This window comes from Corvus hawaiiensis, chromosome 6 (genome assembly GCF_020740725.1).
Source record: "Corvus hawaiiensis isolate bCorHaw1 chromosome 6, bCorHaw1.pri.cur, whole genome shotgun sequence".
Taxonomy (NCBI): Eukaryota; Metazoa; Chordata; class Aves; order Passeriformes; family Corvidae; genus Corvus; species Corvus hawaiiensis.
Genome location: NC_063218.1, coordinates 49,876,712 through 49,902,809, shown reverse-complemented (window position 1 = coordinate 49,902,809; position 26,098 = coordinate 49,876,712). Strand labels below are relative to the sequence as shown.

Genomic DNA, 26,098 nt, shown 5'->3' with positions numbered 1-26,098 from the left:
GCGGGCACGTCCCCAGCACCGCAGCCCGCCCGCCTCACGTCAGCCGCCCGGCCCGTATTTAAGGCGGCGGCCGCCACCTCCCCCGCTCTGCCGCCACAGCCGCGCTTGGGTGAGGACGCTCGGTAGGTGCGATCGCCGTGGCGGGCTGGGGGGGTGCAGGGGGATGCAAGAACGGGGTTTGCAGGAGGTGCTGTCCCGCAAACCTCCGGGGGGACTCGGTGGAGCAGGCGGCGCCGAATGGACAAAGTCTGCTCCGCTCCACCGGCTCCCCCCGGCCGTGGTGGTGGCGGGCACAGCCCTGGGCTTGAGTCCAGCCGGCGCGATTTCCACTCACAACCCCGCCATCGTCCCCTCCCTTCATCCCCTTGAGCCTCCGTGGATTAACTTGCTTCCCTTAATCGGTGCGTGTGGCCCTAGGGAGCGATCCTGCAAACGGACTTGAGGATGGGCGTAGGGCTGCGTTTGAAATACAGCATTAGTGGACCACCTACTACTCCCCTGACTTGTTTGTTTAAGGGATATGGCACTCTAAAAGCAAAAAGTTTTTAAGTGTAACAGACGTGCTCTCATCAGCCTTGCGCATTGAAGTGCTTGTAGTGCAAAGGGAGGACTTAGCACGTGGAGAGTGCACTACATGGCCACGCTGCTGGAGGCTTCTGCAAATGAAGACTGACGTAGCTTGGCTGATTTTTCCTAAATAAGGGCACTCCTAGCTTCCTGCCCCTCCCCTCAGCCCCAAAACTTACAGTCCTTAACTGCTGCTCTGCTTGGCTTTTCGTGCTCTGAACGAGTCGCCGCCTGTTCAGCACTGGAGAGTCGTGTTGTGTCTGTACTTGCATCCGTCTGTGCAGCAGCTCCTGCCCTGGGCTCTTCAGGCTGCTCCCAGTGCAGCACCATTTCCTGGGAAAGCGTGGTGTTGGCTTCGATGCAGAAATGGGGATGAATGCACAATCCTTCGTCATCATTGTGCCCGTGGGCTGTCAGAACCCATCTAACCAGGATGCTGTGCAGCTGGCAGCTAAAATGTGAGGGTGGGAGAGATGGTAGCACCAGACTCCAGCCATCTTAATTCAAAACTGTGCAGTTTCATTTCAAAACAAATTCATGACGTGGAGACTCATGCTGTGCCTAAAAAGGGCTTGCCTAAGTGTTGCACAACTTCAGCTCTGGAAAGGCTTCAGGGCACAGAATACCAGTTTTTCAGGGTGAGAGAAGAGAGTTTGCCAGATTGTGCTGTGCTTAGAAGTACTAAAATGGCTTCCTGTACCTAAATGTAATATGGATGGTCATTTAGAACATCCTACTGCTGCTGCTGGAGTGCCACCAGCTATATAATATAATCAATTGCTCTCAGGCTGCATTTGAGGCAAAGCTATGGTGAGCTTGATCAGAGGATTGTCATCAATAATTCAGTTTTGCAATCGTTTTGTGGCATACAGGCAGTATTGCCAGATGTTTTATTCATGTGTTTTGTATCCATTTTTGTATCATCCTGGAATAAAGTCTGTCTTGCTGGATACAAATATTCTGGTGTCAGTAAAAGCTCCAAAGCTTGGAGAAATAATCTGTTGCTTTCCTTTCAGCAGTGCACCATGTCTCTCAAGGATCAGCTCATCCACACTCTCCACAAACAGGAGCACAGTCATGCCGAAAATAAGATTAGCGTGGTTGGTGTGGGTGCAGTTGGAATGGCCTGTGCCATCAGCATCCTCATGAAGGTAAATGGCAAGCTTGGGAGGAAGCAGCAGAAGAACCTGAAACCTAAAAGAGGGGAAAAAAAAAAAATCTACCGTATTAGATGAACTTCTGGTTATACAATCCTTTGTTTGGGCCTGAAATGAAGCAACAGTCTTGAAGCTATTGACAGAGAACAAATAGCTGCAGTTCTTGTAAACCAGGGTTGCCTCAGGATCAGATAGTATGTTCTTTATGTATCATTTTATGAGCTGCATTTACCTTTGTGGGACTTGCAGACTCCTTTTTAAGTAGGAATTGTCTAATAGCCTAAATATACAAAAAGATGGAGAACCGAGGAGTTATTTTTTGTCTTGAGCAGTGTGGTCTGGAAAAATTGGTCCTTGACACTCTGAATGACTTGTCCTCTGCATTCAGCTACCATATTGAAAATGCTGGGTTTAACACTAGGCTTGCATTTCTTAACTGGCAGTTAGGTTATGGATGAACTGCTATTAAATTATTCTTCATTATTGTCCTGCTAAATTGTACAGAATGTGGTTATGAAAAGTACAAAGTGAACTCAAGAAAGTGTATATCCCAGGGGACTTATTGAAGGACTCTGGGAAGAAGTGAAGTGTTAGAGATGAGCAAAATTGTTTAAGTAGGTTTTAAAATAATTGTAACTTCACAGTTTAAAAACTGGGGGCTTTGCTCCAAGAGGCAGTAAACTTACCATTACTCTTGGTCTCTTGTAGGACTTGGCCGATGAACTCGCCCTTGTTGATGTTGTGGAGGACAAGCTCAGAGGAGAGATGCTGGATCTCCAGCATGGCAGCCTCTTCCTTAAAACTCCAAAGATTGTCTCTGGGAAAGGCAAGTAGTTGGCTCTCATGTGCTCATTATTTTAAAATGGAGATAGCCACTTCAGGTCTCACACTGGACAGCCAAGTCTAGCACTTAGCCTGTCACCCTAATTGTTGGGGCGAAAGCTCATGGATATAGTACTCAGCTGGTATATTTTTTAATATACCTTCTTATGGCCAGTCCAGCTAGGAATTTTCTTCCAGGGTTCACTACTCATTACAGAAAGATGAATTTCTTAAGTACTTGTGCACCTTAGAGAACTTTATTTCACAACCAGTTAACCCCTGAACTCATTACTGCTTACTTCTGATAACTTTTAGTGGGAGCCTTGAGTAGGGCAAAGGCTTAACCAGCTCATACCTTAATTACAGTGCCCACAGGTAGCAGGTTATGAGGGCAGAACCTTCTTCCTCTTCTACACAGCACTTGCCCTGAGTGATACCCCAACAGCTACCCCTAGTCCCATTTGTGGCTGAGAAGCATGGAGTATCACTGCCTGCAGCGATACATGGTACAATGTTGCCATTTGTGGCAATGAGCCACAGTCTTAAAATAAAATTTAACTTTCTATAGAGGCTAAGTCTCCGGTAACAATTACCAGGGAATTGCTGCACCCTCAAAGTTGAGAATTTGAGATCTCGGTACAGAAAGGAAGTGAGAACTCCTGTTCTGAGCCATGTGTAGTAAGAGGTCATGTTTGACACAGCCTTTTGTCTGCAGATTACAGTGTGACTGCACACTCCAAGCTGGTCATTGTCACTGCTGGTGCCCGGCAGCAAGAAGGAGAGAGCCGCCTTAACTTGGTCCAGCGCAATGTGAATATCTTCAAATTCATCATTCCCAATGTTGTTAAATACAGTCCTGACTGCAAGCTGCTTATTGTCTCAAACCCAGGTTTGTCTTGTGTTGCCATAAGAGGATTTGGCTTAGAGAATAGTGTTTTTCAGTAAGGTGACATTAGTGCACAGGCTTTTAGAAAATACTTGTGCTGGGGAAGAGATGTCGCCAGGGAGACCTTGGAGAACCTTCCAGTACCTAAAGGGGCCTAAAAGAGACTATTTACAAGGCATGTAGTGATAGGACAAGGGGTAACTGCTTTAACTGAAAGAGGTATATCTAGGTTAGCTGTAAGGAAGAAATTTTTTATTATGAAGGTGGTAAGATACTGGAGCAGTTGGCCCAAGGAAGTTCTGGATGCCCCTTTCCTGGAAGTAGTCATGGCCAGGTTGGATGGAGCTTTGAGCAACCTGGTCTAGTAGAAGGCGTCCCTGCCCATGGCAGAGTGTTGGAATGAAATGATCTTTAAGGTCCCTTTCAACCCAAACCATTCTATGATATCCATATAGCAACAACTGTCATCTTCCCTCTCCAGGCTCAGCAGTTTGGTGTTCTGAGGAAGAAACTTAGGTCTTCAATCCAAATGACCTTGAGCTCAGTAAGGTTCACTGATAATTGCATGCATAGCATAAAGGCAGAGCTGAGAGACTGTTTAAAAGCAGTTATTAGGTTGTGTAAAACAGACATTATGTTAGTCCACTGCAGTGCCTGGCCACGAGCACTGCCCTGTGCTCTGTTCCATGCAACTAGCATGCAGGTAAAATGCTTACAGATGAATGGAAGGTACCATCCCCATTATTAATTTGCTCATGAGTGGCACTTGTTACCCCCTTGTTCTCCCTCCAGTGGATATTTTGACCTATGTGGCCTGGAAGATCAGTGGCTTTCCCAAACACCGTGTGATCGGTAGTGGCTGCAATCTGGACTCTGCCCGTTTCCGCCACCTCATGGGAGAAAGGCTGGGCATCCACCCTCTGAGCTGCCATGGATGGATTGTTGGAGAGCACGGAGATTCCAGTGGTAAGGGTGAAACTGGGCTGGCTGTTACACAGAACTCCCTGATGCTTTGTTTGCCAGAAACACCTTGAAAAGCTACAGCAAAACATTGCTCCAAAACCTCTGCACTGCAGCACCTTAAAAAGGCCAGTCCGGATTTAAGTCTTTTGCTGCACAGAGTAACCCTAGATGATCTATATTTGACCTGAGTGACTGCTTGAAAAGGTCATTACTGTAACCTGAGGTGGCTAAACATTTCTAGGCTAAATTGTTCCCGTAACTCCCAAAAAAACCCCAAACTGAAGCAGAAAGATGATAAAGTTCTCTGCAAGGGCCTCTCAAAGATCTGCACCAGACCTAGCGGCAGTCACTCAGCTGCCATCTCTTAATTACTGTACATAGGAATTGAAGTGCAGAGGCAAGTCTGGAGGACAGGAGAAAGCACAACTTTCTCCTCATTTAACCTGTACTTTTCCAAGCAGCACCAGAGCAGTACTGTCTGCTTCCTGACACCCACCAGAATGCAGTTGGAATCAATTCTTGTTTTGAGAAAACTTTGCAAAATATATAGTGACTGTCACTGTAGTTCATGTTGCCCAGGTATTTCACTTTTAAAAAGTTGTATTGAAACTTTGTGACACCGTGTATAAGTGTTGATGTGCTCCTAGGTTCTCAGCCTGCAATTTAGATTTGCCTTATAGGTCATACTATATTTAAAGTCATAGCTAAATCCTAAGTGATGTGTTGCAGATTAATGCAGGTAGATCTTATGTGAGCTGTTAATTTGAGAAGGACTAAGTGTTGTGAGAAAATTAACCTACGTGCAACTTTCAGTACCTGTCTGGAGTGGAGTGAATGTTGCTGGTGTCTCCCTGAAGGCCCTTCATCCAGACTTGGGAACTGATGGAGACAAGGAACACTGGAAAGAGGTCCATAAGCAGGTCGTGGACAGGTAAATACTGGTTTGGCTTTTTTATAAATTTCAACACAAGAACAAATCATGAAGAGCTGAAAAATCTCTGAACTGCAGTACCCAGATCCAGAATCCCTCAGCAGCCCCAAATGTCAGGACGCAAACATAACAGAACATGAAATAATATTTGAAGAAGCAATGTAGATTTGGCAGTTAAATTTTCAGGATTAGTAAACTTTAAATTAGGGAAGAGCTTAAACAACTAGGTTTCCAGTATAATTGTGTGGACTAGTGTAAAATGCAAATAGAATTATTCACTGCTGAGTTCATTTTGGTCCTGCCAGCAAATCAGTCAAGCCTTCTGATGCCTCCAAATTGATCAGGACACCTCCAAAAGCCTTTCTTACAAACTTGAAGTGTTTGGTTGATGGTACTTGTTCTTTAATGAGTGCCTGTGTCTCTGCAGTGCCTATGAGGTGATCAAACTGAAGGGGTACACATCCTGGGCTATTGGTCTTTCTGTGGGAGACCTAGCTGAAAGTATTATGAAGAATTTGAGAAGAGTGCACCCCATCTCTACAATTGTTAAGGTGAGCAGCCCCTTTTTGCTAATTTCTGTTTTACTGAGAATTAAGTATCTCTGGAATTCTGAAAAACAGTGATCACTTTCTAGCTTAATTTCAACTAAATTTAGTTTCCTGATAGGATATTCTATGACATATACAGACATAGATAAATTCCAGCCTAACAATCCTTATGTACTTTTCAGGGCTTGCATGGAATAAAAGAAGATGTCTTCCTAAGTGTTCCTTGCGTACTGGGCAATAATGGCATCACTGATGTAGTAAAGATGATCCTAAAACCTGAGGAAGAGGACAAATTAAGGAAGAGTGCAGACACACTGTGGGCAATCCAGAAGGAACTACAGTTTTAAACCTGCCCAAGCAGTTTTTGGCTCTTAGCAGTCTAATGGGTTTAGTGGTTTGTCTTACGTTGCACTTTCCAAGTAAGTCAAATCTTTCAATGTATTATCTCAACTAGAACACACAAAAAGCTCAAATCTGAACAATGGAGTTTCCTGAAGAGATAGCATTAGGAAACTAATCTGGGGTTTTCCCTGCTCACAGACACCCATGTTCTTAGCCAGAGCTAGATAACCTTAGTCAGTCTTGTTCAGTGAAGTAGTATGACAGAAATCCAGCAATCAAAGCAGCACTGCCTAAAAAACCCTTTGCCTTTTCCTCATGTTGGTTCAAAGGAATAAGGAGTAAGTAATTGCTACACAATGTGAAACCAAAGACTTTTCTTGAAGTTAAAGGATTGTCAAGCCAATTGACCAACCTTCTCTGCCAGCTGAATAGCTTCAATATTTCACTATTGATAGGTCCAAGTGTATTTTCCTAACACTGCTTTGGAATTTTTGTGGATATTTTCTTCTTAGAGAACCTTATTTTTGTGTACTATATCAGTCTAGTTGTAAGTTTTGTCTCCTGAGCATGTTTAAAAAATGGTAAGACTTCTATGTGCAACAAGACAGTGACTGTCCAACTGTAGTACCAACTACAACACCAAATAAACCACAAACTGTTATTTCTGTCTCCTTGTTTTTCTTAATAGGGCTTTGTCTCCCCCACGTAGCTCTGTTTCCACACACCTGAATCAATTCTATTTTTCAAGTCCCACTAACTCCAGCATCACCTGTGTAATAATGTGCTGGAGGCTTCAGGCAGTTATGTAGTTATGGAATTCTCACCCAGTTTTTTGAAATGAACTTCTTCAGCACCAACAGTAACAAGAAAAACCTTAAGGCAAAGGCTCAATCTTCAGCCATGCTGGTTATGGTGCTGAGACCAAGAACCGTTTGAGTTTTCAGTTTTCACTGGTCATAATAAATGTGAATTTTTCCAGTTTGGCCCAACATCTTCTAAATCTCACAAGTAAAGTGAAAGTATGGTTAAGCTGACACTGCATAAAGCAGGCCCTGTTTGAAAAGAAAGCACATCATACACAGTTCTGTAGAGGAAGAAAATATGCAACAAGTTTTATTCAGCGTTAAGTCCACCAGCACAAAGATTACAGGAGATAGAAAGTGCATTAATAAAAGCTAGTCTTTACCAAAAAGAAAATATATTATTGATTCAAAATATCTTACACTTGAATGATGTAATAACTTACTCTGGGCACCTACTGATTAAGAGAAAGATCAAGAGAGTGGCTGCTTCAAAAGGAAATCTAACTTCTCAGGTAAAGTCTGGGAATTTAGTAGAGATCACTGAGTCCAGCAGTCTTCCTTGCTTTCTGCATCAATGCCCTCAGCTGGAACTGCTTGCGAGACAGAAGACGTACATGCTGCAGAAAGAAAAACAACAGCTGCCTGTTGGCAAAGTTCTGATAAAAACTTCATAATGCTGCAATCCAAATGTTCAAAGCACGGCACGTTCTATGACCCAAATGGGATGTCAGTTTTTTGGAAACACTAAATTCACTGTTCTACTAAATGGCATTTTCTTGGCTTAAAATGACTGGCAGGTGGCTACCAAATGCAATAACTACAGTTTATTTTTTGTGATTTTTAAATTATTAATAATTAGTTATTTATTATTACAATTTAATAAATTAGTTAACTCCACACATTCTTATCAAAGTAGTAATATGCACTCCAAGGTGAAATCAGACTCACACACTTCCCATGGGCCAGAGAATTGTTCTTCTAACAGAAGATAAACAGAACTAGCAAGGTACACAAGAAGGAAACAATATGACTTTCTATCTATAATGCTTTTAAAATTGGTCTTTTAATTCTGAAATTACTTTCTAAAATTAAAGCTTGAACATATAAATACTTCTGTTCCTACAGGATCCTTTTCTGTGAGGAGACCGTGAACATTAGTAAGCTGAACCAAAGAGTCCAAAGTAAACACATTTAAAATGCACATCTTAGAAACATCCCATGAAACCTACCTTTAGAAAGACATCTAAATCTATCACTCCACGTCTCAATGCTTCCCCAAGGTAGAAGATGGTGTCTTCAATTGCATTTTCCTCTGCATATAAGTTCAGGATCTGCTTGTAAAGCGGTGCTGTAGGAATAATAACTTCATCTATGTCATTATTTTCTGACTGACTTTCCATTTTCTCTAAGGCAGAACTGAGCTCCTCATCCTTCTTTTTGAGAAGTTCAATGTTCTTGTCAACTTCAGCCTAAAAACAATTAAGATGTTTATTTACCTTCTTGTGATACAATTGTCTAGATGAAAGATTTCTGGACATACCAGTTCATTCCGTACTTCTTTACTTACTTCGATGATGATTTTAACAAAAGAAAGAGCTATCAATCTGTAGATTTCAGATTCTTTCCTTTTGAAAAAGTAACATCTGCTTTAGATAATGCCAATCCATTACCCATTTAAACTGTAGAGAAGGCATGCCAACACTCCAAGTATTTCCAAGTTGCTACATTAGGAAAAATAATCCTTTAAGCTAGCTAAAGATAATAAAAGCAAAGCCAAAGTAATTATTTTCTTTGGAGCGTGGTATCCCCCAGTTCTCTAGTCCAATTAATAATTTCTAATAATTTTTTTAAACCACATCTGAACACTGAGCTGGTTTCAGAAACTCTTCATCAATCCCAAAATCTTACTCCTGAGCAGCAGTGCAAGGAGCAGATGGACTAAGCGGAAGATGCCTTAATGAAAAACTGCAGGAATTTCTGAGCATACTGTGAGTAGGGAGAGACTTCTGGGAAAGGAGAAGTTATACAAGACAGGTTATACAAGGAGGCTGTGACCAAAATCAGTGTTCTCTGCACTAAGACACTGAAATGTTCTCCAGTGCTGCTGTTACACATTATTATCAAGAAACTGAGAAATAATTATGAAATAATCTCACACCACTAACAACTTTCACAGGAAGGATGGGGAAAAATAATACTGTGCCTCTACTACTGAGCAATGACATTTGTAAGACACATGCAGGACACTGCATCTCATGGTCACTGCTATTTCTGACTTGTTTCAGTCTGAGCACATGCACCCAACTGCAAAAGACAAACTGCACTGGAAGCTTTGTTTTTTTCTATCATGCTTAATAATTAATTAATTACAAGCTTCTGTTCACTGCTAGGAACAGGTAGGCACAGTGGCTCAGCTTACCACTTCCTGATCCAGGCGAGTTACCATCTCTTCCAGCTTCTGGTGTCCTTTCTTCAGGTCCTCTTCTGTGCGTTTCAAGGCGTTGAGCTCAGCTTGTGCGCGATCCATCTCCTCCTTCATGCGCCATCTCAGCTTGTCACTGACCGCCGAGATGAGGGAAGCGCGGATGGTGTCCTCGCTGATGGTGCCATCTCTGCTGGGTCCTGCACAAGAAGGTTTCACAAGCATAAGGTTAATGCTGCCCTGCACTGGCTGCAGTATAAAGCCAGTTGGAATTGCAAGTGGCCAAGTTGCTGCGTGTACTTCAGCAATGTGAGACAGTAAAATAAACTGCTCTCCATAATAATTTCCAGAAGCAGCAAAGAGACCACAGTGAGAAATCATAAATTAGTATGGACACAAGTATATTTAAGAGTATGCACCCATTCATTCACTTTATTCATTCCCATATACACACTCTTTCTTAATTTAAAAATGGGCTGGCCATTTCCTCTGAAGTCTATAAATGTTATTAGTCTGAGACCTTTTAAAGAAGAGTAAGAGTTAATGGCTGGATGTATTCAACCACAGTTAATGTAACAGGTGGCTTGAGACAACGAATTTGCCTACTACAGGTATTACTTTGGGGTTTTTTTGGTTTTGTTTTTGGAATTGCCTGGCTTGGTAAGGAAAGTTCTAAACTAGGAAAGACAAAGGGAGAGTTACAGAGACAACCCATGCAGCTCAAGTGGGGATACTTCCAGGAAGGGCATGCAGCCCAGGTTCTCATGGGGAACCACCCTGACACCTGCTGGAGGGACAACACCACCAGGAACACACAGTCCAGAAGATTCCTGGAAAGTACTGAGAATACCTTTCTGATACAGATGCAGCTAACGAGGAAAGATGTGCTGCTGGACCTTATATAACTAACCAGGAATGTCTCACTGGAGATGTGAAGGTTGGGACAGCCTTGGCTACAGTGTCCATGAGATCATGGAGTTCCATATCCCACAAGGAGAAAGCAGGGCAATGAATAAGACTGCAACCCTGGAACTCAGGAGAGCTACCTCTGGCCTCTTCACAGACATTCTTGGAAGAATTCCATGGGAATTTACCATAGAGGGAAGAGGGGTCCAAGAGAGCATGTGGATATTCAAGGATCACTTCCTCCAGGCTCAAGAACAGTGCATTCCTAGGGGGAAGTGAGCAGAAGGATCAGGAGACCCAAATATGCTTTTGCAAACCAGCCTTTCAAGGATAATTTCAAGAGTCTGTCACTAACACACTTTTAAATAGAAAGGTAAGTACTTAGTGTCTGTCACAGGAAGTGCGACGTGTCTCCAGACCAGGGAACTCGGAGTGCTCCAGAGAATGTGAAGTGGCTACTGGTGATATTTATCACAAACCACTTCAGTTATTTTGTGGGAATAACTGGAGGGTCACAGTTTCCCCAGGCTTGTGCCTCACACCTTGTAGGTCACTGAAATTTCAACTGGATTGTAACAACTACTGACAAAGCAAAAATTACAGCACCTTTTGTGCCTAAACTTTCCAACTCCTATGAATGAAACGCAGAGTGATTTGAAGCTCTGTAACCACAAAGAAATTATGCAAAAAGAATTTTTAGCAGAGTATCTTTTTATACAGAGACACAGCTACCAAAACCCTGAAGCTGTTACAGCATTATGTACATCACATCTCCCAGTGCCCTAGATTTCAAAAAAAAACAAAGTGAAAAGATATTCATCACTGCTCATGTGACTCTTCTATAGTTGAAGAGGGTTTTTTTTGACTTCTGCTAACAAAACAGGACTGCATAAATTTGTGTCTCTTCCCTATGTTTTTTACTCTGTTCTTGTCCACACAACCTACACCAAGCTATATGGGTGAAAAAATAAAGCTATGCAAATGAATGACAGGAACTACAGGAAGAAGCACATCATGCTTACTACTCCACCAAAGCCTTCTAAAATACAAAAACCATAAATTTTAATCATTACTAATGTGAGCACTTTACATACATATAAATTGCATCAGAATATTAAAAAAAAAAAAAAAAAAAGCAAATTACCACTGAAAAATAAAGAGATTGAATTATTAAACAACTGGTGCAAAGACAGCCTTAGGGGAAATATGAGTGTCCCAATACTTCATCTGATTTACAGTTCTGGCCTAAAAAATTCACCTTTTTGCCAGTCAACAAGACAATTTACAAAATTTGGTTAACTGCTAGAGCCAGCAACAGAAGTTGTCAAATAGCAGCATACACACAAAAACAGGAATCCATCAATCTGCTTCATATGAAAAGGAGAAAAGAACAGCATTTTCTACATGGAGTAGTAAAACTTGAACCAAGTCAGTCAAACTATCTAGGACAAAGAGTTTATTCACTGTTTAGGACTTCCTGTTTAAGGCAGACAATTGTTCCCAATCAAAAAGGCCTGATTTCCCTTCAAAAAACACCATTAGCACGATTTTAGTTACTGTTTACTTTACACAATGAATTATTCTCTAACACAAAGTCAGAATCAGCCAGAACCAGTATCAGTAGAACTTATGTTTACTTCCTTTTCTTATGTTTCACTGACATCCCTCACTCAGGGAGTTTTTATGCAAGGCTCACTTCAACAGTAAAGTAGGACAGAGGAAAAAAAAATAAAATCACAATACACTTAATACAATGAAAGTTCACACAGAAATGCCACCAGGTAGGGAAGAGGTCTTTGAACATAAAAAGCATCATTTTAATACAGCTGCATCAATGTATCTTCTTAAAGAGCATGAACCCGTACCATCTTCTGTCACTTCCATAATTAGTCCAGCTTGGGGAAGATTTTATGGCACATGGTCATTAAATCCATAGAACTCTGAAACCTTTAACCTTTACTAGGCAGAGTCTGGTTTCAGAAGTGACCTTACAGAATCATCAAACCAGTAACTGCATCAGAAAGGTAATTAATGGCATATGACTGAACAGAAAGAAAAAGCCTGAAGGACTATTTGAAAAAGCAGTGATTGTTAAAAACTTGAGCTACTTTGCACGAACATTTTCATTCAGTTCCAGCTAGGCTCACTATAGGAAACACCACCACCACCCACATAAAACTCTGAAGTTGTAGCAACTGATATCCTCCTAAATAAACTACTACAATAAAACACAGCCAAACAAACAAACAAGCAAACAAACTGTAAAGGAAAGGAAAATTTTCAGTTGAAAGGAAAAAACAATACTCTGCTGTAAAAAACACCCAACAAAACGAACACAACAACAAAAACACCTCACAATATTGCAAATATAAGGGATGATTAAAGGGATGTGTTTGCATTTCATCTGGCACAAGAGATAAGCCACGTAAAACAGGTGTAGGAATTTTATGTAGCTGCAGCAAATGAGTCAGTGTAATGTTAAATGGTCACTAAGAAACCTGGCACTACAACACGGTATCACAGATGATCTAACTCGGGACTGGAAGAGCCTTCTATCTTTGGCAGATATTGCACCTCCATTCATCTTCAGTGGGGGTGAAAACAAGGGAAAGAAATGAAACAGAACGTATCTATATTTTAAATTAACTCTCTGCTACATAAAGGCAAAACTGGATTTGTTTGGGAAAAAAAAAATTGAGAAAACATTTGTTTGAGCAGAAAGCCAACGTTCCCTAGAAATGTTATCAGCTCCCTACAGGAGAGCCAGTGGAGAGCATTAGTTCTCCAGGACACAAGTGCAGCCCCACAACACTGAGCACTATTTGAGCTACTTGGGGACAGCAGCTTCCTTGCACTGTGCGTGGCAGACCCACATCACCTCAGAGTGGAGGGGACCACTGAAGCAGCCAAGAACTTTCAGAAAAGACTTTCCTAATTGAAAAGGCTGAAAGAACTTGGACACAAAGGACAGGATCAGGCACAAGAAAAATACAACATACAACTTACTGCTGCTTTCAAATTCTGTAGTAACAGAACTCCTCAGATATTTTAGTAAGAGTAAAGTAGAAGCATCTCTCTTCCCTTGCCTTGTCCCCATGTATGTGAAGCAAAATCACAAAATACACACAGTTCTGGAAAGAAAAGACATTCTATGACTCTAACCCAGGCCATTCCATAAATAACTGGGAATTCACACATTAAATGAAGAATCCATGGAAGTACTTTTAAATTATGGTGCAAGACACTACAACGGATTGATATCGTGAACAATGTCACAACACAATCTACACCCTCACCATACAACGGTGCCAAAAGGACCATCAACAGCTGGAAAGTTACTGCACCAGCTTCCCACTTAACTAGATGGTACTTATCACTGGTTCCCAGTCTTCTACACATACACTGAAAGTGAGGGGCAGGGTGGAAAGCAAGCTCGTGCCCTGCATCAGCAAAGGGCCATAGAGCAGCAGACTGGGAAAAGACACATGTGAATACCCTAAATCCTGATGCTGAAGGGAACAATGGAGGAAGTGACAAGTAGAGATCAATAAGAAGCAACAGGGAAGAGGTTGGAGAAGAAACTCAGGAAAAATGAAGCTCATTCCAAACTGCTACTTTAGAAAGTTACTATTTTTGGAGGAAAGAAAGTGTAACTAAAGAGAGTCCAGTAGATGCTAAAAGGACAACAAAAGTATTTTTCTAAACCATGAACAGAGCAATACAGACAATCAGAAGTTACCTACAGTTAAAGGGTGAGGAAAAAAACATGTAGTTACATGCAGTGCTCTTCAAAATATTCATAGAGCACACACAATGTATTGTGTAAACCCAGGAATTTACTGAATTTCCAACTGAATAAAATTTAAGATGAAGGACATAAAATGTATTTTTTTCTTCCTCTGAATAAATTTTAACTAGAGATCAATACTTTGGAAGTTCAGAGTAAGAACAACATATTCCTTTTTCCATTTTATTTCTTTATATATCAGTCATACGGAGAAGCTTTACTTCAGAGAAATCTTTTCCAAGGTACTCACCAACAGTGGTGACAGGAGGCTGAGAAGGGTAGTACTGAACACTAGTGGTTGCTGGAAATGGAACACCAGCTGGATAAGGATAGTTTGGGTAGCTGCTTTGACAAAGAAAGACATGCTAATGTTATGCAACTATTAGTAAAATATCATCCACCTGTATTATCTTTGTTGCCACCACGCTAAACATTCATTTACATAACAAAATGTTAAAATTGCAGGCCTTCTTCCTGTTCACATCAACATCCTTCACAACTGGTATTTCTGGTATTATTTAAGATACCTCTTAATCTGAAACTCTATCTCATTATTGCCTGGTCAACATTTGGATAACAAATTCTCCTAAGTCTCTCAGTCTTGCTATAGGAAACCTCACAAGTATCCAGAAGAAATTATTCTAGCTACAAACTCCCAAACAGCAATCTCAAATGAGTAATTTTTAATATGAGAAGAGTTAAAATCACGACTGATGAACTGCTTTATGTAAACCTAAAAATCCTGTGCAAAATATGGTTGCAAGGTGAAACAAACTCCCCCAGAAATTCTCAGTCCTGCTCTGAAGGACGAAGAAGGCAAAAGTATTCATTTGCTCACTGAAACAACTATGAGATGACATGTGACAATCTACAACACCTTTCTAAAATACATTTGCTATGAACTAAAACAAGGACACAAATTAGTCAGTACTAGACTGACAAACACCTGCATGCAGCAGAGTATTAACTATGGCTGTAATTAAACAAAGTGGTCCACAAACCCATGCAAAATATAAAAAAAAGCATATTCTGTCTCTCTTCAGGTAACTGCAAATTTAATAGTTCTTAAAACCTTCCCATTAATTCATAAATTATATATTTTAAAAACAGTTCTTCTATTACTTTTGTACAAACAGAGCACTTTAAATAAACATATTTAGAGGTAAAATCATGCTGTAAGAACTTATAAAAATCCCAATTTTTCACCTCTTAAAACATAACACTCCCCCTCTTCCCAATCTTCACAGGTGTTTACATTTTAATTTTTTTTTTTAATCAAAATGCTCCATATTAGAGCAACATCTCATATGCTCCTACCACAAAATCAGGACATAAGGATATTAATAACAAAACCAATTAATTATGATGTAAAAAATATAAGTACACACTAGGAGGCAGTAGTCAACATCTCACTATTTACTCAGACAGATCTGCAAGTCTTCTGGAAACGCTTTATTCTGAACTATTATATAGAAAAAAATCTTGGCTAATACTAATAAAAAGCTTTTAAAGTAACTTTGTGTCCTTCAAATTCCCTTAGAGTGCTCTGAATTAAGTCCACATTTACACTGGAGTCAAGGTTTGTATTAACTCAGCAGTGGTTTTTTTCAATTTTTGAGTTCCTAATTAAATCTTGACTTCCAGAGGTACATTTCTTTGTATGTCATGTTAATATATCAACCTCATAAAAATATATGAGTGAAGGAAGATAACAGCTAGGAGTTAGGTAATTTCAAAATCTATTTATCACCCATATCTATATTTTATTTGAAGCAACACTAAGCAAGCTAAACCTTCATCCAACCTTCTTCTGGCTACTGACAAGAATTCAGCCCTCACTTTTAACAAACCCTGCTAACATGAATAATTATACAACAAATGCACCATAAGAAAATACAACTATGATTAGACACTCTTCAGTGAAACTCTCTCTGAGGTAAATGATGATGGTTTAAAGGAGCTCTTACCTTGGGTTTGGAGTGCTCGATGGTGGATAGGGAGATATTCCACCTGGAATTCCTGGCACATAGGAAGCTAAATAAAACAAGGATTTTGTGTATTTTTGCATTTCAGAAGTTAAAACCCTCAATGTAAAGAAGTCCTCCCTCACATATAAAAATAACCTTATTGTTATACTGATTTTTTTTCTTAATCATTACTTTAAACTAATCACTGCATGGATAAAAATAGGTTTTATTTGAAAATGCACAACAAGTACGTGTACCAAGAAAAAAAAAGAGCCTGCAGCAAGGTTCAGAAAACAAAGAAGCAGCATGTTATTAAAGATGACCCAGCTGAAGAGCTGTCTCCATGTTTTATACAATAGCTGAAAAAAGAATTTAACCTTTCTAGCCAATGATTTTACTCATTAAATAAGAAGTGCATAATTTAAGTACTTTCAGAGTAGTTTATTATCTGTTTAATAATCCAACCATGTCCTTATCCAGTAATTTCTGCTATTTAGAAGTTACATTTAAACATTTGTTATCAGCACATATAAAGATCTAAAGCTTTAACAGTCTTGGCAATTCTAAGATTTTTCTTGAAAAGCTGACAAAGATTATGTTTAGGACATACTTATTCCACATTTCTAGCAATTTTTGGAATATTACATCAAGTAGCTTTTTTTTTTTAAGAGCTGAGCTATTTCCACCCTTCAGTGCTTTCAAATGATTAAAATTTTTGTCAAAGAACTTCATTTCTTCTTAAACAATCTATCTAGAACTTGAAAAAAACCCACACGTAAATGTCTGTAAAATAAGGAAAGTCTGATTACACTAGCAAAACTAAGGAGCTATTAATAATTTCAAAACCCCAAAACATTTTCACTAAAATTACTTAATCTGTGAAGTAATTCACAGTACTTCAATTCACTTCAAAATAGTAATTCAAAGCACTTCAGCTTTGAGTGACTACAAGAGCAATCAAGTGTGGTTCATTGAAAGTTTGTCCTTAAGGCACAAGTCACAGCCTCCGCTAAAACTACACTTATACTGACCCCCACTGTTCCTGGAAAATCAGGACAATCCAATCACCTGGTGCTCTCACAAGCAGGGTAGCCACAGACAGGCTGAAAAGTCCCAAACAACACCTGCCTTTAGTCAATTATTCCTAATGGTCCCATTTATGTTTGCTACCCATTTTCTCACAGGTTAAGAGCCTAAGACCTTGCTAAAAATGGGTTCTGCTGTAAATGGCAATGAATAGCACTTCAGCTTTTCAAATGTAACACTGTGACCAAGTAAAAGCCATTATTTCAACAGAAAATGGACACAGCCTTAAAAATCCAACAAAAATAATTAACACCAAATACAGCTACTCTGCCATTAAATTCATGTGGAACCGTTACATCATCATTAAAAGATCCCCACCTAACCTGCTCCCCCTCCCCTACTGTCCCAGTCTTTGGCTTGAGGAGGTCTATGCTACTGGTTTTTTTGGGTTTTTTCCACCCAATATAGAGTCTCCTCCTGGAAGAATTTCTAGGATTTTCTGTTTCTCACTTCCTCTTTTTCCCCTACCTACATATCATCCCCAGTCTTTAAAGTAAGATGCCTCCAGTACTTTAAATAAAGAAATGATTTTAAAAGTCTTGAGGAATGTTGCAAGAAAATAAGAATGGGTACCAAGTCAGAACACCAAATGAACAGAGAATAAAGAATAAAAAAAATCACAAGGCAGGGTTTTTTTTAATATTCAGCCAGCAATTTGAAAAAATAAATAAATAAATAAACCACACAAACAGGAGCATAGGCCTAGGAAACACAAGCAGTAAGCATGCTTGTGCTTATGAAATCAATGGTTACTGGATACTTAAAAGATGGGTTTGTATAATTAGAATAAAAAAAACTGAGATAAAAAGAGATTATTCAAATAACTTTGTAAGTCTAATCTTGAAATGCTGACAGGACACTGGTTTATTGAGGAGCTTGGGGGTGATTGAGTGTGTTCTGGTTTTGTCTGGGTTTTGCTTTGTCATAATACAAACTTGATTTCTCCCCTCCAAAACCCAAAATCCCCCCCCAAATTCTTAGACTCATAGAACCTTTTAGATTGGAAAAGACCTTTAAGATCATTGAGTCCAACAAGGTACAGCCCAGGTGAATTCATTAGCCAGCAGTATAAGAAGTAAAATGCATTATTTGTGGGCAGACTGTGCAGGGCAACAATCCCTTTGAAATACTAATATGATTATTTGCAGAAATCAGTAGTGATGAGCACTTACTGGTTGGTGGGCCTGTTGCCTGGTAGGGTGGGTAGCTGGAGGAAGCAGTAGGCCGGGAAAAGACTGGAGGTTCCTCTCCAAACACAACAATCATGACCTGGATCAGCTCCAACAAGTCTGACTGGGGCTGGGAGGGAAAGCAAATCACAAGTTTTTCATTTTGCTAACAGAGAGTTTAACTGACTGTAGCAACAAAGGGATACCATTCCTTTTATTTGTGGATTTAAATTTTCTTAAAACGCCTATCTCTCTATCTGTATACATATGTGCATAATTAACTTCCTTTCTGGATTCTCTTACAGATACCAAACCCAGCCAGCTTGTACTCAAAACCATATAGCACAATACACCAGCAGCCACGTTTACACCCAGAATAAACTGGGTCATACAGATTTCCATAACAACTGCAGGACAATAAATGACTGGGTACAAATACCCAATGATGGATTCTAATAATATTTTAAAAAATTAAATTCAGCCCCCAACATGAAAGAACACACAGATCACTAAGTTTTTTAGACATTTCAATTTCATACAGCACAGCTTTTTTGTGCTCCAATTCAGAATGTCTCAATAAAAAAAAATATTCTAACCCACTAAGGAGTGGCACAAACCTCCTTTAAATAGTTAAACCAAGCTGCTCTGTTTATAACTACTTAATATAGGCATGATTTCATTTTGCCAAAATAAGAACAAGCATCATGAATGCAGTACCAGATTAAATATCCCAATTCCAAGTTTACTTAGCTCCATAATCCACTTACTTATTTTTACCAACCTCTCAAATTGAAAGAGTTCTGTATTGCCTGTACCTTAGGTGATCATCTTGCTTTGTGCAAGACCTGCATCCTGACCTGGGCAGTCTTTTTCCACTATTGCCATGCAAGTACAGAACTACCACCCATCCTTAATAATGTATTCCTGTTAATCCCTTCTTACAGAACTATGCATCTTGTATCATTTTTCTATTCTTGTCAAGACAGTTTATCTTCTTTACAAGTCCATGTTTTGGCCAAAACTTCTATGAGGCCTGCACTGCTCAATGCCTCTACTTGTTGGTAAAGCAAATATATCCATATACATGAGGGTCCAGGAGTGTCTACATAAAGAAGTACAAGAGCTTGCACATGTCTGTTTAACTCACAGATGTTTTAAATAAATTTATAATTTTCCTTCTGTAAATATTCTTATCTCACAAATCGTCACATCAATGTCCTGCCAGCGGAGAGGACACCTTACACTGCACTGTATAATCAGACAAGTAGTAACTAAAGATGCAATTACATTAAATAACCAGAACACAGAATGCAACATCCTGAATTTTAAGACATTCCAAAAAATAAACAATTTATTTTATTTTAAAAATGGTTTCAGATCTCCAATAAAAACTATGGTTTTTACTAAAAGTGATACAGCTATCTCAAAGAATGCAGAATGAGCAGTTTGGGAATTTCAAGTTCCCTATACTTACATATTTCCACTCATGCAGGTAGGGAAGGTATATCTTTCCATTTGCATCAACATGCTTCCCAGTTTTTATTGTCATAGAGCTAGTGGGTTTAACAAAACAAATTGGGGGGTTGAAAGGGTAGGTGTCCAGCAGCCACAAACAAATTGGGATATTATATGTGTTACCTAGAAAAGATATTTTGAAAGATTTTCAAAGTTATTTTAATTCTTCAACTGTCCTCCTATATTCATAATCATAAAAAACTCCTAAACTTAGTAAACTCAAATGTACAAAGTTAGAAGCTGAAGCCAAAATCTACTAATAACATTCAGTGAATAGGTAACACTACGGACACAAACTCAACATTTTTCAGAACAATTTAACTTTGATTTACAATTATTATTCATCACTAATACACAATCTCATTTGTTCTACAATGCAACATTACAAGACTCTAATGTGAATTATTGTTAGCTGCAGCAATAAATGGTTTTCAACCCTCATTCAACTGACAAGCTTGAAAAAATGTGCAATACTGTAAGAAAAGAGATGCTACAAAGCTGTGAAAGACTGAAGAAGTGATGCTCAGCAGTCAAATTTTATCCTGCAGAGAACAATTTCTTTAAAATATTTTACTTTGGAAAAGTAAAGGATTTCAAGAAAAGAGTGATCACTCAAGTGGTGAAGTTGAATCAGGACAACTCTAAGTAATTTTTTCATATAATTTGGGAAAATAATGGGGATAATGAAAATTGTAATAAATGCATACCTCTGTAAGGCACAGGAATGGTTCCACTGAGGCTCATCAACTCCCTAGATGAACCATCATTAAAAACTGAAAGGGAACAAACAGTATTTTTAAAACAAACATATTGGTTACATTAATCTCTGTTCAGGTTATACTCCACCTATTTATTGGCGTAAGTTTTCACAAGCTACACACATATAAATATAAACTCAGCCCAAAAGGTTCAGCTCTTGCACATTTATGGATTAGTAAATGACTGTTCACAGTCAGGTAACTCCTTATGAATAACACACTTCTGAGAAATGAATGACTAATCATTGCTGAACTACCTTCTCCATAAATAAAACTGTTTCCTCATTCAGTGACCAAGTAAAACGTTGGAAGCTTGCAAACTTCAAGTAATGCAAATTGCTGCAAAGATAATCTGAACTCAAACTTGATTTAAAAAAACAACTGTCATCTGAGGTGTATAATTTCTTATGCTTTGTTTAAAAAAAACAGGTGAGCAACAATACTGACAATTACTGGGCCACAGGCATTTACTACAGAATCAGTAAAGGTAATTTAACCAGTGACACACTGAAGAGGAAGAAAGAGTGCTTGACTCTTTGCCAAATCTTAGTCTTAGTCACAAACTGCACAAGAACTCCGACCTAAATTTACTGAGCCACTGTATTTAGTTTTCTCATACTTTTAATCCAGTTCCTTATTCTTGCCTGAATAAATCAGCTTCTGTTGAGGAGGCTTTTATCTTCCTAATTCCACCTGAAAGTTTCTAGCCATAATTCAAATGCAGGTTACTGTGCACAATTATTGTGGTGCTGATGTTCTGCAAAGGCAGGTAGAATGTGTTGGGATTTCAATGGGGGTATATATTTCATTATGAATATGAACTTGAAAACTATCTCATCAGCAATGTAGCCATTTTCTTGCAGCTGATGTCACTGCTACAAATAATGTCGATTATCTGTAAGTGATTCTGTGCTTAGCCTCTCCCAGGCAGCTTAAAGAGCATTAGGGAACACAAATGGCTACAGCTCAAGGATATCTGGAATTGTGATCACCATCCTTATGCAAACTTGTGCAGCTATTCCAGCCACAGTCCTTTCACTCCTGTTTTGTTTCTCCAGTCACTGCATGAATTTTAATTTCTGGGACAGCTGCTGGCTTGCAGCTACTCAAGTTAAAACTAATTCATCTTTTACCTGGCCATGTCCCTTCTTAATATTTTTTAATCCAGATATACAATTTAAAAAGCAGAAGACTTTAAATTTTTTGATGATGTGTTAGTAATATAAGTTAGATCACAGAGGAATCCCACAGGTGACAGCTAAAAAAAGGTGACCATAAGAAGACTGACCTCAGCAGCTATGCTGGCTCATGATATGCTGTGAAACCCTAGATATCATCTTCATTTAACACACTTAAATTTAAATTAACTTACAGACTTTTAAACAGCTAACAAACAGTGATTATCATCAATAATTCACATTACAAAACGCTCATGACAATTTTCTAATACTTGACTCTGTTTTCTTCATACTCTTAAGGACTACCACAATTATTTTAAATGAAGCATTTCTTCATTGATTTACAGTTCTTCCTACATAGAATTTTAAAAACGTCTTTATATGGCAGCAAAGCTGAATTCATGAGCTACCAGCAATCTCAGGACACCAACTGACAGCAGCAGTGAGTGATTAACTAAAAGTTAAGCTGTGAAAAATGTGACACTTCTTGGCACATTAGATAGTTATTTTCTAAAGTAACCTTACTATGTTACTGAGTCTGTGTTTCTAAAGAAGTATCGATGTCAAAGACAAAAAAGAGAAACTCACGTTATGTTTTCTGGTTTTAATCTTTTTCCCCCCCACAAAAACTCCACAATACATCTGAAACATGAATAATTCACAAACAAAATTTTTCTCATGCACAGACTAACCATATGAATCCATGACAGGTTTGAGGTCCTTGTACTGAGTAATAACACTGGTTGTCTCCTGTATAGTTAGGTCTCTATACTTATACTGGAAAACAAAAGAGAAAGGAATTACTTCAGAAGCTAAATTTTTAGTGTAATTTAATTCAGTTTTTTATTTTACCCGATAGGCAGCATTTATGGAAGTTTATATCTATATATGGACATTCTTCTCCACTTTTAGTTTGGAAAAAGAATTTATTTGTCCATATTACTTAACTGACCACTGCCTATATAACTTACTGAACTTTAACAAGGTGTTAGGATGTTTTTAGTCTTAACAAGGGTCTATGCATCAAGTGATTCGGGAAAAGCTATTACATGTTCTTTCACGTTCTACCATAACCAAATATATCTTAGATGTGTGAATCTTAAAAAAAAAAAAAAAAAAAGCCTCTCCAAACAAATATGGTGATGTTTTGATTCCTGAGAAACAGCTATCTAGAATCTGAATCACACAGATACACTTCATAGCACTTTTCAAAGCAACACCATATTTATCAATCACTGATTAGCATTTACATGTATTTTATCAACTAGAAAGCAGACATATCAAGACACAATATTACCAGTAATAATACTGGTTTTACCCCTTTCCTTTTATCAGGAGCAGGGAATAACAGCACAGATGACCTGTAAACCACAGATACACCACCACAGAATTCACCAGTTTTAGAACTATAACCCACTGACAGCAAAGAGGCTCCTGGGCAACAGAGAGTTGGCTCACCACAGAGTGCAGCTCTTTAGCCTTGTGGTCATTCCTCCTGATAATTACCATTAAAAAGAAAAGCCAGCAGTGTGGTCCCTTGACAATCTTTTCATCTAATACAATTTAAAAAAATTGCAGTCTTCAGATGTCTTAAGGAACATAGACAACAACCTTTCACTGAACCATGGCAGGAAGACAAAGGGCCCAGCAAAACGAAATGTCTAATATCCAAAGAATGCAAATGTTAACAACATCTGAACAAATTAATTCAGACATTATCCAAGAGCAAACTGTGGTGCCACAGCTAAAGGTCACCTTGGCTCTGACAAACACTCATGAGCTGTGAAGCTTAGAAATTAACTCTTCTTCCTGTCACCTCCAGAGACTGACAAGGATGCTCCTCCTGGGCATGACAACTCAGATCTACTGAGCAGAGACGAACTCACCACGCCACTTCCCACAATGCCACCTCAGCCTACAGCAAGCACCAGCACCTTGGGTGATGCTGTGACTGATCTTCCTCAAATGACCAAGGACAAAACAGCCATGTGGTCTGTCTGCAAAACGCTGGTCTGTGGGACAGAAAGCAACCCCTCCCGCAGGGATTCCTGTGCGTGCGGGGAAGCACCAGCACAGACGTCAATCGGCCCCTGGATGCTGTTTTGGTGGGAGGGCTGCAGAAAAGCATCTCAGCCTCCTTTGGAAAGTGGGTGAGGGATTGTGAGTGTGCATCAGGGGCTTGACAGAGAGACAACCTTGTTAACATTTGAGTATATTCCTCCCTCCCTCCCCAAAACTTGCCAGAAGCAGGAACAGGCATTGCTGGAACCTGGAGGAATTTGCATGTACACCAGCCAGAGACTGGCAGCACATACCCACACCGCTGCATGTGTCATTGCAGGACAAATGACAGCTGGTCACCAGCTACTTCTAAAAGGCGAGGCCTTTTCATAGGAACAAACCTTATGGTGCAGGATATAGCCTCAACAAGATTGGCATAATCACTATTAAAAAGAAAACTGGATTCTGCTAACAGAAGCTCCTAAAAAGCACAAGGATCACAAAATGGTTTGAGTTGGAGGCGTCCTTAAAGATCATCCCGCTCCAAGCCCAAGGCAGGGAACCTTCCACTAGACCATGTTGCTCAGAGCCCCATCCAGCCTGGCCTTGAGCACTGCCAGGGATGGGGCAGCCACAGCTTCTCCGGGCAACCTGGCCAACCTCACCACCCTCACAGTAAAGAAGTAAGCAGAGTCAGGCTTTAATTCCACTTTTGGCACAAGAATCTCAAGTCAGTTGAGTCAAGGAACTGATAAAACAATGCCTGCCTGCTCAGCAGGCACACTGTGAATCTGGTACGTGGTGGTTGGTAGGGCTGATAAACCACAAATCTGGTTATCTGGGGTGCTTTCAAAAATTAGGCACAACACCTGAACATTAAGCAAACATTTTAATATCTCTATTAAAACAAAGAAAAATAATATTCTTGCCAACTGTTTTTACAATGAGTAACGATTACTTAGTAGAGAAACGGTTGAATGATTTCAGCTGCTACCACAAACAAAATTAAATGTTAAATTCAGCTGTTAATTTCTGTACTTGGATCAATTTCCAAGAAGTGTCAAAATCTCTTTGGAAAATATAAGATCCTAGTGATTTCTACAAAGGTAAGTAAGACTGATTAATTTGATTTTTTAATTTCTAGACTTTTTTTTCCCTTCTCCATTCTCAGATGCAAATGCATCCCCCTCATTTTACATATCAGGAAACAGATCACAGAAAGATGAAGCTTTTCAAGATCTGACAGCAGGTAAATACCTGAAGTTAAATTAAGCACCTAGGTTCCCCCAAACTAGGGTCAAGATTTTGTTATCTCATACACTGAACTATTCAATATGGGAAATGTCACTAAACTTCCTTCTCTAGAACAGAAAGTATAACTATTTTTGAAAAATAAATATAATGAAACAGCATCTTTATTTTTCATCAGCTACAGAAAGTCAGATGGGAGGATAAAATGAATAAGTATAGGGGAACAAGAACATTGGACTACCTTAAATTCTATTTCTCCTATGGCACAGCAATAACTAATCTAGCAAAGACAAGTGTATACATAGATGACCTCATTTGCTGACACTAAGTATTCAACACTCATTTTCAAACTGATAAAAAAAATCTGCTTTATGACTCCATGCAGGTGAATGTGCCTTCGGTGTTGATCGGATTCTCAACTATTGTATTTCATTTCAAAACGCTGCAAATATGACTAGATGCTGCCCAAAAAATCCAGAATCCTCCCCCCCAAACAAACCCGTAGCTCCCCCTAAGCGTCAGCCTTAGGGGTTTTCATTCCAAGCTGCTGGACAAAGCCCAGTTTTCACCTGAAGAGCGGCACGCACGGCTCTGCATGATTCAGTGGTTAATGATTTGCCTTCCAAGAGATTTTCTCGTTTCCTTACACAGGCGCGGTAACAAAACCCACCCCACCCCGGTCAGTGATGCTGAGCTCGCCTTCCCCCTCCTGTAACCGGGGAGCACAAGAGCCGTGTGCCCCTCACGGCGGCTCCGGCCCCGCCGGTGCCTGGCACCGTCCCAGCCCAGCCCCGCAGTCTGGCACGACCATTTTAGGCTCGGAGCGCCGTTCCTCCCTTCCCGGCCCAACCCGCCGGAGCCTCCCGGCGCTGGGGGGCCCGCTGCCACCTGCCCAGCCCGGCCGACCGCGACCGTACCTTAGCGAGCATCTTCTTGAGCTGGCTCTCGGACACCGCCATGGTGCCGCCGCCGCCGGTGCCGCCTGCCCGGCCCTACATAAACACAGGAAGCGGCCCCGCGCCCGCTTCCGGCGCCGCTT

At 39.9% G+C, this 26,098-nt stretch overlaps 2 protein-coding genes across 4 annotated transcripts; one reads left to right on the top strand and one right to left on the bottom strand.

Moving 5' to 3' along the window:
* Positions 1-15: 15 nt before the first annotated feature.
* On the top strand, positions 16-6,877 carry LOC125327992 (L-lactate dehydrogenase A chain). Of its 2 annotated transcripts, none has more exons than XM_048308137.1 (8): positions 16-122; positions 1,584-1,718; positions 2,433-2,550; positions 3,262-3,435; positions 4,225-4,398; positions 5,209-5,326; positions 5,754-5,877; positions 6,057-6,877. In XM_048308137.1, the coding sequence occupies exons 2-8, from the start codon at positions 1,593-1,595 to the stop codon at positions 6,219-6,221; spliced, it is 999 nt and encodes a 332-aa protein (XP_048164094.1). In that variant the 5' UTR covers positions 16-122; positions 1,584-1,592; the 3' UTR covers positions 6,222-6,877. The 2 variants fall into 2 exon arrangements, with proteins under 2 accessions (XP_048164094.1, XP_048164095.1); XM_048308138.1 differs by having other exon boundaries at positions 21-122; positions 1,587-1,718.
* A 424-nt stretch (positions 6,878-7,301) lies between these two features.
* On the bottom strand, positions 7,302-26,088 carry TSG101 (tumor susceptibility 101). 2 transcript variants are annotated; one of them, XM_048307140.1, is made up of 10 exons: positions 25,977-26,088; positions 22,500-22,584; positions 20,579-20,644; positions 19,831-19,994; positions 18,360-18,486; positions 16,102-16,168; positions 14,385-14,479; positions 9,439-9,641; positions 8,249-8,488; positions 7,302-7,636 (listed from the first exon to the last, which is right to left on the bottom strand). In XM_048307140.1, exons 1-10 carry the CDS (start codon positions 26,016-26,018, stop codon positions 7,547-7,549), a joined length of 1,179 nt encoding a protein of 392 aa, XP_048163097.1. In that variant the 5' UTR covers positions 26,019-26,088; the 3' UTR covers positions 7,302-7,546. The 2 variants fall into 2 exon arrangements, with proteins under 2 accessions (XP_048163097.1, XP_048163098.1); XM_048307141.1 differs by having other exon boundaries at positions 14,385-14,476.
* Between the last annotated feature and the right edge of the window lie 10 nt (positions 26,089-26,098).